The sequence below is a fragment of the Schistocerca americana genome, chromosome 5, assembly GCF_021461395.2.
Source record: "Schistocerca americana isolate TAMUIC-IGC-003095 chromosome 5, iqSchAmer2.1, whole genome shotgun sequence".
In the NCBI taxonomy this organism is placed as follows: domain Eukaryota; kingdom Metazoa; phylum Arthropoda; class Insecta; order Orthoptera; family Acrididae; genus Schistocerca; species Schistocerca americana.
In genome coordinates, this window is record NC_060123.1 from 444093688 (window position 1) to 444108678 (window position 14991).

The window sequence follows — 14991 nt, forward strand, 5'->3', positions numbered from 1 at the left end:
AGGAAAAGTTACGAGATTTCATGAAAAAATGCAAAAAACTTGGATATGAGACTGAAGTAAAAATGTATGACAGGGTTCATTAGGCCCTCTTCCGCCGTTCTACTATTGATGGTCTGTGTAAATGATATTCCAACTCGATTCATTCTGTTCCATTCTGATGTGTTGTGGTGGAAATGGTTACGCTGGAAAATCATTACACTGGAAAACGGGTATACTGGAAAATGCTGTAACATGTGGTAACTTGTTACAGTTTTGGAGTAAGATGGAAAGCAACATAACATCATATAATACATTTCCTTGAGACTAGGAATCTTACGTCCACGAATCAGCATGGTTTTATAAAGTATCGGTCGTGCGAAACTCATCTTGCCCTTCTCTGGCATGGTATACTGAGAACTATGGATGAAGGGCAAAAGGCAGATTCCATATTTCCATATTTCTATATTTCTGGAAAGCTTTTGACACGGCGCCCCTCTGCGTCGTGTAAACGAAGGTACGACCATATCGAATAAGTCCACCTATTTGTGAGTGCCTCCAAGACTCTTAAATAACAGAGCCCAGTATGTTGTCCTCGACGGAGAGTATTCATCAGAGACAAGACTATCGTCAGTAGTGCCCCAGGGAAGTTGATAAGACCGCTGTCGTTCTCCATATACATAAATTACTTGGCGGACAACGTGGGCAGTAATCCGCCGTTGTTTCCTGATGATGCTGTGGTGTACGGTAAGGTGTCGAAGTTGAGAGACTGTAGGAAGATACGACTTTGACAAAATTCATCCTGTATCTTCCTAAAATCTGGAAAAATGTAAGTTGATGCGGATGAGTAGGAAGAACAAACCTATAATGTTCGGATACAGTATTACTAGAATCCTGCTCGACACAGTCAAGTCGTTTAAATATCTGGGCGTAATATGAGTTGGAACAAACATGTGAAAAGTGTGGTAGGGAAGGCAAATGGCAAACTTCCGTTTATTAGGAGAATTTTAGGAAAGCGTGGTTTACCTGTAAAGGAGACCGCTTGTAAAACGCTGGTGCGACCCATTCTTGAGTAGTGATGGAATGTTTGGGATCCATACCAGGTCAGATTAAAGGAAGACATCGAATCGATTCAGAGACGGGCTGCTAGATTTGTTACCGGTAGATCGATCAACACGTCAGTGTTACGGAGATGCTTCGGGAACTTAAATGGGAATTCCTGAAGGGAAGGCGACGTTCTTTTCAAGGAACACTATTGAGAAAATTTAGACAACCGGCATTTGAAGCTGACTGCCGGTCGATTCTACTACTGCCAACATACATCGCGTGTAAGGACCACGAAGATAAAATACGGGAAATTAGGGCTCATACGCAGGCGTACAAACATTCATTTTCCCCTCACTCCATTTGCGAGTGGAACAGGAGGAGAAATGACAAGCAGTGGTACAGAGTACCCTCCGCCACGCATCGTACGGTGGCTTGCGGAGTATCTATGTAGATGTAGATGTAGAACACAGTTTTGTTGTAAATGGGGCAAAGTTACAGTTTTTCTTCAACATGGAGGGCAACTTGTTACATTTTCACTGTGACATGGGAAAACATGTGACAGTTTTGTTGTTTGGATGATTTTGAAAGCATTGCAGTCGTCATTCGTGAACTATACTAATGTGTGTTACTACTATTCAGTATGTTATTTCATCAAAGTGTCATTTAATTTCTACTTTGTGACAGCAGAAAATGACAAAAGTTTTGCCTGCAAGATGAATATCCTAGCATTTGCTCACTGCAATGTTTGGATGACTTTGACATCAGTTTTAGAGACGAATTTTTGAGAAATTTATATGTAGTAATAATATTGTTTACTTTGGCATTTCTCATCAACAAGTGTATTTTTACCTGTAAGTTAGATCAACAGTAGTACCCATGTGTGTTTTGCGATGTTATAGAACCAGTTTTTATGTATTTTAACGAATGTTATGCAAAGTGCAATCATCGAACTATGCTCATCGAATAGCCTGTAATTTATTTCAGTAGTGGCAATAAGTGAGCTTTGTGCATTCTAATAAGTAATAAAGACAATTTAGACGTAGAAATATTTAATTTGAGTGTTCACTGTGTTTGAAAAATGTGGTACAAATATCGAACTATAAATGTTGACAAGCGCAACTCGCCCTATAATTAAGTCAAATGTATAGTCCTTATTTCTTTTTTTAACTGTTACAGAATAATTAAGTTATGATACTATTTCCACATGTATTTTGTACTTTTTGAGAAATAATATAATTTTATTTTGGTGCAATGTTCAGTTTTTTTTGTGACCAGAAATCTGTAATTTTACTTGTGTATTACGAAATGTAAGTGTGTGTGTGTGTGTGTGTGTGTGTGTGTGTGTGTGTGTGTGTGTGTGTGTGTGTTTGCATTTTACTCAAATTAGTTACTTATTTTAAGAAAAACTCTATTTTGATGGTAAATATTGTATTTTCGAGATATTGTTGCATCATTGCCTTTAATGCCTTTGGCTATGTTTCGTCTCTATCTTGGAACACCACCATGTTTGAGCATGCTATGTTCTACATAAACATTTAGTGGTCTGAAGTTCACCTTGTGTATTACAAAAAATGTGCGCTACCCTCTACGCCACTCTGGCACAGTGGCTTCGCACAGTTGCACGGACTACTCTAGAACGCCTCCCTCCGTCGCTTGTCTGCGTATATACAGGGTGGCCCATTGATCGTGACCGGTCCAAATATCTCACGAAATAAGCGTCAAATGAAGAAACTACAAAGAACGAAACTTGGTCTAGCTTGAAGGGGGAAACCAGATGACGCTATGGTTGACCCGCTAGATGGCACCACCATAGGTCAAACGGATATCAACTGCATTTTCTTAAATAGGAACCCCCATTTTTTATTACATATTCGTTTAGTACGTAAAGAAATATGAATCTTTTAGTTGGACCACTTTTTTCGCTTTGTGATAGATGGCGCTCTAATAGCCACAAGCATATGGCTCACAATTTTAGACGAACAGTTGGTAACAGGTAGGTTTTTTAAATTAAAATACAGAACGTAGGTACGTTTGAACGTTTTATTTCGGTTGTTCCAATGTTATACATGTACCTTTGTGGTCATTTCTGAGAACGCATGCCGTTACAGCGTGATTACCTGTAAATATCACATTAATGCAATAAATGCTCAAAATGATGTCCGTCAACCTCAATGCATTTGGCAATACGTGTAACGACATTCCTCTCAACAGCGAGTAGTTCGCCTTCCGTAATGTTCGCACATGCATTGACAATGCGCTGGCGCATGTTGTCAGGCGTTCTCGGTGGATCACGATAGCAAATATCCTTCAACTTTCCCCACAGAAAGAAATCCGGGGACGTCAGATCCGGTGAACGTGCGGGCCATGGTATGGTGCTTCGACGACCAATCTACCTGTCATGAAATATGCTATTCAATACCGCTTCAACCGCACACGAGCTATGTGCCGGACATCCATCATGTTGGAAGTACATCGCCATTCTGTCATGCAGTGAAACATCTTGTAGTAACACCGATAGAACATTACGTAGGAAATCAGCATACATTGCACCATTTAGATCGCCATCCATAAAATGGGGGCCAATTATCCTTCCTCCTATAATGCCGCACCATACATTAATCCACCAAGGTCGCTGATGTTCCACTTGTCGCAGCCATCGTGGATTTTCCGTTGCCCAATACTGCATATTATGCCGGTTTACGTTACCGATGTTGGTGAATGACACTTCACCGCTAAATAGAACGCGTGCAAAAATTCTGTCATCGTCCCGTAATTTCTCTTGTGCCCAGTGGCAGAACTGTACACGACGTTCAAAGTCGTCGCCATGCAATTCCTGCTGCATAGAAATATGGTACGGGTGCAATCGATGTTGATGTAGCATTCTCAACACCGACGTTTTTGAGATTCCTGATTCTCGCGCAATTTGTCTGCTACTGATGTGCGAATCAGCCGCGACAGCAGCTAAAACACCCACTGGATCATTATCATTTGTTGAAGGTCGTGGATGACGTTTCACGTGTGGCTGAACACTTTCTGTTTCCTTAAATAACGTAACTATCCGGCGAACGGTCCGGACCCTTGGATGATGTCGTCCACGATACCGAGCAGCATACATAGCACACGCCCGTTGGGCATTTTGATCACAAGAGCCATACATCAACACGATATCGACCTTTTCCGCAATTGGTAAACGGTCCATTTTGTCACGGGTAATCTACCACGAAGCAAATACCACCCGCACTGGTGGAATGTTACGTGATACCACGTACTTATACGTATGTGACTATTACAGCGCCATCTATCACAAAGCGAAAAAAGTGGTTCAACTAAAATATTCATATTAAAAAAAGAACGCAGTTGTTATCCATTTGACCTATGGCAGCGCTATCTAGCGGCCCAACCATAGCGCCATCTGGTTTCCCCCTTCAAGCTACACGAGTTTCATTCTTTGTACTTTTTTCGTTTGATGCTTATTTCGTGAAATATTTGGCCCGGTCACTATTAATGGACCACCCTGTAGATAATGGATGTTTGAGGCACGAAAAGGTCTCTGGAACCATATACTTTCATTTGATTAAAGCACCTCTGCCTGGGTTTCCGGTAGCATCCGCAGTTCCGTTCGATGCTAAGGAGCTATTCCAATTCAGTTGGAAGACCTCTGAAATGCTATTCGAGTTTATGGGGAATGCCAAGTGGACTGAGGTGTGAATGGGAAGTTGGGTTGAGGAGGGAGGAATGCTGGAGTATTCTGTGCAGTTGCGCAAAGCCACTGTGGCAGGGTGGAGTAGTGGTCAGCGCATCTGCCAAGTGAGCAGGAGACCCGGGTTCGAATACCGGGCTCTGTATAAATTTCCATTTTCCCTTAATCCACATTTACACTACTGGCCATTAAAAACGCTACACCACGAAGATGACGTGCTACAGACGCGAAATTTAATCGAGATGGTTCAAACGGTTCAAATGGCTCTGAGCACTGTGAGACTTAACTTCTGTGGTCATCAGTCCCCTAGAACTTAGAACTACTTAAACCTAACTAACCTAAGGACATCACACACATCCATGCCCGAGGCAGGATTCGAACCTGCGACCGTAGCGGTCACGCGGTTCCAAACTGAAGCGCTTAGAACCGCACGGCCACACCGGCCGGCTTTAATCGAGAGGAAGCAGATGCTATGACATGCAAATGATTAGCTTTTCAGCGCATTCACACAAGATGGCACCGGTGGCGACACCTACAATGTGGAAAAGTTTCCAACCGATTTCTCATACACAAACAGCAGTTGACCGGCGTTGCCTGGTGAAACGTTGTTGTGATGCCTCGTGTAAGGAAGAGAAATGCGTACCATCACGTTTCCGACTTTGATAAAGGTCGGATTGTAGCCTATCGCGATTGCGGTTTATCGTATCGCGACAGTGCTGCTCGTGCTGGTCGAGATCCAATGACTGTTAGCAGAATATGGAATCGGTGGGTTCAGGAGGGTAATACGGAACGCCGTGCTGGATCCCAACGGCCTCTTATCACTAGCAATCGAGATGACAGGCATCTTATCCGCATGGCTGTAACGAATCGTGGAGCGACTTCTGGATCCCTGAGTCAACAGATGGGGACGTTTGCATGACAACAACCATCTGCACGAACAGTTCGACGACTTTTTCAGCAGCAGGGTCTATCAACTCGGAGACCATGGCTGCGGTTACCCTTGACGCTGCATCACAGACAGGAGCGCCTGCGATGGTGTACTCAACGACGAACCTGGGTGCACGAATGGCAAAACGTCGTTTTTTCGGATGAATCCAGGTTCCGTTTACAGCATCATGATGGTCGCATCCGTGGTTTGGTGACATCTCCGTGAACGCACATTGGAAGCGACCATTCGTCATCGCCATACTGGCGTATCAGCCGGCGTGATGTTATGGGGTGCCACTGGTTACACGTCTCGGTCACCTCTTGTTCGCATTGACGGCACTTTGAACAGTGGACGTTATATTTCAGATGTGTTACGACCCGTGGCTCTACCCTTCATTCGATCTCTGCGAAACCCTACATTTTAGCAGGATAATCCACGACCGCATGTTGCAGGGCCTGTACGGGCCTTTCTGGATACAGAAAATGTTCGACTGCTGCCCTGGCCAGCACATTCTCCAGATCTCTCACCAACTGAAAACGTCTGGTCGATGGTGGCCGAGCAAGTGGCTCGTCGAAATACGCCAGTCACTACTCTTGATGAACTGTGGTATTGTGTTGAAGCTGCATGGGCAGCTGTACCTGTACACGCCATCCAAGCTCTGGCTCAATGCCCAGGCGTATCGAGGCCGTTATTACGGCCAGAGGTGGTTGTTCGGGGTAGTGATTTCTCAGGATCTATCCACCCAAATCGCGTGAAAATGTAATCACATGTCAGTTCTAGTATAATATATTTGTCCAATGAATACCGGTTTATCATCTGCATTTCTTCTTGGTGTAGCAATTTTAATGCCCGGTAGTGTATGTCACGTGATTTTCGGAACATCAGTCCATACTTTATAGAGCCCTGCAGCGTATTGCGAGTACCGCCTGCTTAGCCCCGGCTGTGCCTTGGCGTGTTTTAGCGGCTGGCCTGGTGCTGGGGTCTGCGTCGCGGCGCTCTCCGCCCGTGGCCACGCCCCTGGAGCCGTGCCGCGGCGCGCCCTACCTCAGCGTGCCGGCGCTGCGGCTGCCGCTCGCCGTGCCCGCCGTCGACCCCACGCTGCTGCACCAGGTGAGCTGGCAGTGCACTACCACCTGCCACGGCACGTCCACGTCAGTCTCACACCAGTCTCTTGCACCGCTTTCTGTTTCGACGCCTTCTTGACACTCTGTACAGATTCCTTACTTCACAAGGGAAGCAATTGAAGTGCTACGGTCGCAGGTTCGAATCCTGCCTCGGGCATGGATGTGTGTGATCTCCTTAGGTTAGTTAGGTTTAAGGGGGTAGGACGTCAAACTGGCTTACTTAGAGCAGGAGGGGCATCACAGGACATTTTAATTTCCCCTGTCTATACTTTTACAAGTAAATTCAGAAAACTTTGTCAGCATGACCAGGAAGGATTCAGTATTCACACTCATAGCTGCGGAAGCTCAAAAACATAACAAAATAAATTCTTTTACAAGTGAAATTTCATCATTTTTTTCACTTACTATTGGGTGCATTTGTTGCTATAGGTACACTTTTCTTCATAAGTAAGAGAGACTGTTCGATGAATTTTGCACAGCGTACAAACCATACTTACAGGTGTCTGAAACTCTAGAATCTATTTAACTTATAAAAAAATGAGTGAGCTGTTACGTTTTAAACTTTATGTTTAGAAAAAACTCAAATTTTATGGTTAATTATCTCAATTTTTACCACAGTTTTTAATAGATTTGGAAAATTCTAGAGTTTCGTACATCTGTAAGTATGGTTTGTGTGCTGTGCAAAATTCATCAAAGAATCTCTCATACTTGTGAAGAAAAATGTACCTATAGCAATAAACACAGCCAACAGTATGTGAAAAAAATGATGAAATTTCATATCTAAAAAAAATTTATTTTGTTATGTTTTTGAATTTCCACTGTTATGAGTGTGAATCTTCAATCCTTCCTGGTCGTGCTGACAAAGCTTTATGAATTTATTTGTAAAAGTATAGGCACTGGGAATTAAAATGTCCTGTGGTGCCTTTCCTGCTCCAAGTCGGCCCGTTTGACGTCCTACCCCCCTTAAGTAGTTCTAATTTCTAGGAGACTGGTGACCTCAGAAGTTAAGTCCCATACTCCTCATCAAAAAAGAAAAAAAAAAAAGTGCTGCTGCTTACGGAGGTGACTGTGGACTCTAATTATTGGACGGCAGCAAAATTTGGCAAATATGCTTGTGCGTCAATGCGGAACCGATTTACGCTGAAAAAAAATAGTTCCAATTTTTACCACCAGGTGCAAATCTGGCGCTGTGTGTTGTTTGTATCATGGTATGAGACCCACATAAGTCATAACGTGAGTGGACAGTATAGCTATCGAGAAAATGGAACATGCACTGTTAGTGAAATTGTTTTATGTGAATGCTAGCAATTACAGTGCTGCGTTGAGAGAGAATCGCTGACTGAAAATTCGTATCAAATTAAATGGTTTAAAAAATATAGTAATGAAATTTCAAAACACTGGTAAATTTGGTGTAGCACCTGAAGAGGAAAGTATCCTGTCCCAGAGGAAACTACTGATGATGTTGCCGTTGCTGAAACTGACCATGCAGCACGTAGTGGTAGTGTTTGTGCAGTGTCACGAGATTTGTCCATCCGATGGTCAACAGTGCGGAAACTACTGCAGTCAATTTTCAGGCACGGATCGAAGTTAATAACATGTGGGAAGGCAATATTTTATGGAGTCATGAGGCACCTTTTAAACTGCAGGGTGCAGTGGATAAACAGAACTGCCGAATTTGGCGTCCTGTTAAAACGCGTGTCGTGCACGAAGAGCCTTGAGTCACTGCGCGGGGTGGATTCACAGGCGCCTTTACTGTCAAATGGTTCAAATGGCTCTGAGCACTATGGGACTTAACTTCTATGGTCATCAGTCCCCTAGAACTTAGAACTACTTAAACCTAACTAACCTAAGGACATCACACACATCCACGCCCGAGGCAGGATTCGAACCTGCGACCGCAGCCGTCGCGCGGTTCCAGACTGTAGCGCCTTTAACCGCTTGGCCACCCCGGCCGGCCGCCTTTACTGTCGCTCCGTTCTTCTTTGAAGAGAATACACCAGACAGCCTGTCAGTTGTACCACGTTATCGAGACCTCCTTGTATAGCATTTGATTCCCGCTTTGGGAGAGCGCGAATGCGTGGAAACCACTGACTTCATGAAAGGTGGTTAATAATGATATCAACATTATGCCTTTCTCACTTATTCGACCTTTTCTGATCATGTCTCTTTCCTAATCCGTTACATATGGAAACCTTTCTGTACGTCTTTCTTGCATTCACAGCGCCAAATTCGCACATGGTGTCCAGAATTGGAACTTTTTTTTCTGCGTAAATCGGTTCCGCATTAAAGCATGTCCAGCAAGATTCACTGCTATACGATTATTATAGCCCACACTGGACCTCCGTAAGCAGCTATACTTAAATTATAACCACCCAGTATAATACCATCTCTTATAACGCGTATGCTATTTGTTAGTTAGTTTGTTACATGTTTACTAAACTGTAGCTGTGATAGTGTTCCTAATGTTTTGTTTAGGTAATATGTCTCAAATTTATTTAGTCGTCACCGAAAAACTCCACTATTTTTACACAAATGAATGCGGAATGTGAAACGTTTTTGCTAGTTTACACGAAGTTTTTCTTACGAGTTGTTGCAAGGCAATATTACTCTCGCCGGTCCTATATTTCGTAAGGGTCAGTTAAATGAAAATGAGATTGATGGAAGAAATAAGTAAACTCTTAATTATTTCAAGAGCAATCACTATAATAATACATTTATCCCACTGTGAGACAAGACGGTCAATGCTTTCATGGAAAAATGTTTGCAGTTGCCAACGGAAACATGATTGTACCCAGGCGTGCGACTCTTCGTCCGAAACAAATCGACGGCCATCAGTGTCTCTCTTCAGGGCTCCAAAAATGTAGAAATCGCATAGGGAGACATTGTATGGAAGATGTGTAATGGCTTCCCAGCAAAACTTCTGCAGCGCAATCGAAACAACCTCGGCAACTTGTGGGTGGGCATTATCCTACAACAGAATGATACCGTCGATCAACACTCCTGGTCGTTTGGAACTGATGGCATGCTTCAATATTTGCAAAGTGTCCATGTATCGCTGTGCGTCAATTGTGACGCCGTGTTCCAGAAAGTCAATGAGCAGTGGACCCTTGCAGATCATCATGTATTCCCTGGAGCTGGTGTACCTGTTGTTTTCACTGCGCTGCGGAAGCTTCGCTGGAAATCCCTTTACGCATTCACTAAACACTCCCATTCTCTCCCCGTGCGATTTCCATATTTTTGAAACCTTGAAGAAAGACATTCGTGGCTGTAGATTTGCTTCGAACGAAGAGGAGCAATCATGGTGCCATAGGCAACCACAAATATTTTCCATGAAGACTCTGACCACCTTATGATACAGTGGGATAAATAAATCGTTTAATAGTTATGACGATTACTTTTAATATAACAAACAGTTTACTGTAACCCGTAAACCCAAAATTTCACGAAGTACGTAAATTTCTTCACTAACTGTTTCACGAGAAAACTATTTCATGGAATCATCGTTCCACTACAACACTCATCTTGATCTTGTGATCCGTTACGGCTTCAGTCCATCTCCACGCTGGTCTTTCTACATCACTTCTACCCTTGGATTGATCTCTGAGGATTTTTCTTGGCTCCAATTATCAAGAAAATCACCCCCTCACATTAACGATTACCTAATTAATCTGGACCGTTCTGAATACAGCAACATCTAAAGTTATCACGCAAGCTAACCTGCACAAAAGAACACACAATGAATATTGGCTCTTTACAACACTAAAGAAAGTAATACATTGCTCGGGGACAACAATGGAAGCGCTGCTTCTGCGTCTGTGAATATTACATAGATAAGATAGCATCAGTGTTTACATGGCTCATTGATGGCTCTTCTTCTAATTGCCATCTAGCACAATATAGGATGTTTCAAACACGTCGGAAACACCATACCTGCTGATTTTGAAGACACTCCACTGATCATTTGTCGACAAGCCCACCTCTTGCATGATGGCGTTTCTGTACAGCTCACGGGTACTTGAATCGAATGTTTCCTGATCGATGGATAGGTAGGAGTAGACTATTTGCTTGGTCTTCACGTTCACATGATTTTAACCCCATCGATTTCTACTTTGAGGCCACTTAAGATCATTGGTGCGCTCATCTCTGTCGTCTCACACGAAATCACATCAGAACGGAATTGTGGCAGGTTACGAGGAAACATGCAGTCCTCCCCGAATTTGGGATCGTATTCACAGGACTAAGAGATAACGAGGTAAGGCCTCGATTCAAGCAGGAGGTGGACATTTTGGACTTCCTTGAAAGTAACTATCTGCAGGAATGAATTGCTGCAGGTTGTATGTAGCCTCTGCGAGGGCATTAAACAACTGCGGACCTTTTTCATTTTTATTTCTGTTCAAGGGCAGAGCCTCTGCTCCGATCGCGCTGTTACACGCTGCCATTACCCAGTTTGGAGTTTTATAAAGAGACGGCCTGGTACAAGGAGATTAGCCAAGGCTATAATGAACATGGTATCTTCTGCCGAGGCATGTAGTCCTCTCTAGATAGGCAACATGTAAATATAAAAAGTTGGTAACTACAGTCACGTTTGGTCATTGAAATTTGCAAGAACATACAAAAGACTTAATTTCTCCGGTTGCTTTCTCATACATGCTTTCATAAAATGTTCGTCAATCATGCTTTCATTTGGAAGACTGTGAGCAAACTACTCACTAGCTAACAGATATTAACACTTTAGCTGGCATATGATCACAAGAAAACTTCAGCAGGACTCTGAATTTAAAAGGTGTGTGGGATAAAAAAGTTGACAATCACTGTTAACCGAAAATACTCTGCCATCTATGTCTCTAAATCGTCCTTGCAAAACAGAACCTGAAATTAACCTTCAAAATGAAAAACTTGCTCACCTGTAGTTCAGTCTGTAGGTGTTTATGTAATGTTTTGAAAGTGTTTTTCCTAACATAGTTTGGGCCCACTCATTCAGGTTACCGTGAACACACACCTGTCGTCCAAGATAACAAGAACCATGTTCACATACTTTCCTGATTTGACCAACACTCGACCACCTTACCACATTCCTGATTTGAGCAATACTCTAGCATGCTACCACACCTCGACTGGGCCACTAAATGAGCAGTCTTAATCCTACAGAAAATGCCTGAGATTATTTGGAACAGCACGTGAAAAGTAATGGTCAGCATGCCTCATTTTGGTAGTTTTGTTGCATATAATCAGTGGATGGCGTCAGCTGTATATGGAATACCTGATGAAACTAGTTGACTCTCTACCTCGACGGTGCTAGAGTTTATACAGGATACGATGACTAATGCCCCGAAGCGAAGGGCGAGTTCATTTGTTTATTTGGAAGGGGGAAGGCCGACATTGTTTACCCGCTTCCCGCTGGTCCTCAACGCACTGCGATGACAGAATAAAAGCATAGGCCTTGCAGTCTTCCTGAAACTGTTTTACAGAAACTATTTGGTGAAACAAATTCATTTTTGCCTTATGTATAGAATTAGCTCTGCAGTCTTTCTCAAACTATTTTACAGAAACTATTTTGTAAAACAAATTCATTTTTGCGTTACTTACAGCTTCACATGTCAGCTACATGACAAGCCCATTATTTCGTTAATGGTAATACTTATCGTGATAATTGCATGTAAGTAAGACACTGCGCGAAATTCGAAAAATTTTACAATAAAAAATAGGGGTCGCTATGATTTTGTGTTTGGTCTATATTAATATGTTGCTGTGTATGAAATTTAACTAACATATTGAATTTTTCTTTAGGCTTGGGTGAAGGTCTCTGTCTGTCACTAATCTTAAGTAAATTGATCTGATATAGCACACTCATTTGCGATCACACGCACTAACGATAAAGCTGGAATATATACCATCAACATTCCTCATCTTTCATAAACGGATTCAGATATAGAAACGCCATTTTTGAAAGTGATAGCACACAAAATGGATAGTATTTTGCCACATGGTTCTTATGAGAAACCTCATTATCTACCACGATATTCCAGTTACTACAGACTTTTTCTATGAAAGAATGTAATTTTTAAGGGCCATTAATAGCTGGTAGAATGAGAAACGCTGTGGGTCTTGAAACAGCATAAGTGAGGACATTACACGTTTATTTTTGCACTGAGGATGTGCTTTTTCATAAGCTATTAGCTTTATTTTTCCTCAGGTTCTTTTTTTTTCCTTTCAAGGAGTAGGTGTAATAAGGTCTCTGTCATCTATCCATCCATCTCTTACGAGGTCTAGCTAGTTCTCTCTTTCCAGTCATTCGATAACTCAATATCTTTCTTTGCAGTCTGTTTTCTCTCAGTCTGTCAACATGATCCTTCTATTTCTTTCTATACTCTTCTATCTTGTCATCAAATGAAAATTTTTAAAATCTGAACTTATTGTTTCATTCCTTATTTTATCCATTTTATTACAGCTTCTTACATATTTCATGAACTTCGTCTCTGCCGCTTATGTACGTGAGTTTTCATTTTATGTTGCTGTCCATGATTTGGAACCACATACAAGAGTAGGTACAGCCATAACCTTTCTAGTATTTCATTTGGGTTTCTTTTCTTGTTTTTCTTCCCAAAGTTCTCTCAATTGTTTCCCTTTCCTTTCAACGTTTTCGTCATAGCTAGAACTAATATCACATCCTAGATAACTGAAGTGAGATACTTGTTCTTAAATTTTCTCGTTTATTTTTGTTTTCGATCTGACTGGATTCTTTCCTTTGAAACCCATTATCTTTGTCTTATTTGCAGGTATAGTTAAACTTAATAAAGTATGGTTTCAGAATTCTCTCGCAGTTTTGTCCGTGCAACTCCACTGTGTTTTGGCAAAAGAAGCGAATTTTAACATGGCAGCAAGAGAAATGCTCGTTTTATGCAAAATTCGCCACTCATGATGTTTCTCTTAAAGTTACAAACGGTTAACAAGCCAGACTGAAAGAAATCGATGCTTTTGTTGGATTTTCAGCGGACTTCTTTCTAGATACTAACCAAAGCAGAAGTGACAGTATATCTTCTTGAATGGTCACCTTGCACGTGTAGCCATGGAGGGGCTCCACTTCATCATCACAAAAAATCTGATCATACGCTTCAGTTTAGGATGGCATTTCCCCTACAGTGCCTGCCCATAACCCTCACCACTGCCACTCTCCCCACGCTTGCCCCGCCAATTGCACATCTACTGGCCACATTATTCCATGCACACTCTACATGATAATACCGTGATGTCTAGTCCGCCCACTTAGCTCAGTGATAACGTGCTTGCCTCCCATGCAGGGGGCCTGGGTTCGATTCCCGGCCGGGTTGGAGATTTTCTCCACTCGTGAGCTGAGTGATGTCCTCATGATCGTTTCATCCCCATCACCGGCACGCAAGTCGCCCAGTGTGGCGTCGACTGCAATAAGACTTGCACTTGGCGGCCGAACTTCCCCAAATGGAGCCTCCCAGCCAGCAATGCCACAGGATCATTTCATTTTATACGATCATTTTATTTCATTTTTTGGTGTGTGACTAATTTTTCGTTTGATTCGCTTTTGAGACACTTTCAGTTACTTGGCTGAAGTATAGAAATATCATCGATGATTTTGCAGAGAGTTTTGATGGCAGAGCTTTACCGTAAACTGGGAGATTACAATGCGGCGGTGTTGTGTTGCAGTACGCGGTCGCTGCGATGTACCAGGCGGCGCCGGCCGGCCCTTACCCGCTGGGCCTGCAGGCAGCACTCGCCGCCGTGCACCGCGACCGGCTACAGCACAAGAACCACAGCATCGCGGACCTGCGGCTCAAGGCGCGCAAGCACGCCGAGGCCCTGGGCCTGCGCCACAGCACGCTGTAGCCCGCGGGCGGTCGAATGGAGCCGTCAGAGCCGGAGCAAGGCGGCGGCAGCTCTGGCACCAGCTGAGCCCCGGAGAACCACATGGCCGCTCAGTAGTGCCAACTACACATCAACACGATTTAGCTGGCGGACCGTCAAATGGGGCCACCTGCACTTAAGCAAGGTGGCAGTTCTGACGCCAGACGAGGCTGCCCAGCCACGTTGCTCCTCAGTAATACCAGCCGCACATAGCCAACAGGGTGTCAAATGGGGCCACCTGCGGCTGGACAAAGGCGGTTCTGGCACCAGCTGAGGCATCCTGCAGCTGCCAGATGAACCTTGTGGCTCCTCATTTGTGTGTTGCTGGCTGAGGAGGCTCA

At 43.3% G+C, this 14991-nt stretch overlaps 1 protein-coding gene across 1 annotated transcript in view; it reads left to right on the forward strand.

Moving 5' to 3' along the window:
• The window catches only part of LOC124616421 (short stature homeobox protein 2-like), a 122670-nt gene extending 108038 nt beyond the window's left edge, over positions 1-14632 (forward strand). The window contains exons 4-5 of the mRNA XM_047144728.1: positions 6613-6761; positions 14453-14632. Coding sequence (XP_047000684.1) covers positions 6613-6761; positions 14453-14632 — 329 coding nt within the window. The remainder of the gene's footprint in view (positions 1-6612; positions 6762-14452) is intronic.
• The last annotated feature ends 359 nt before the right edge of the window (positions 14633-14991 follow it).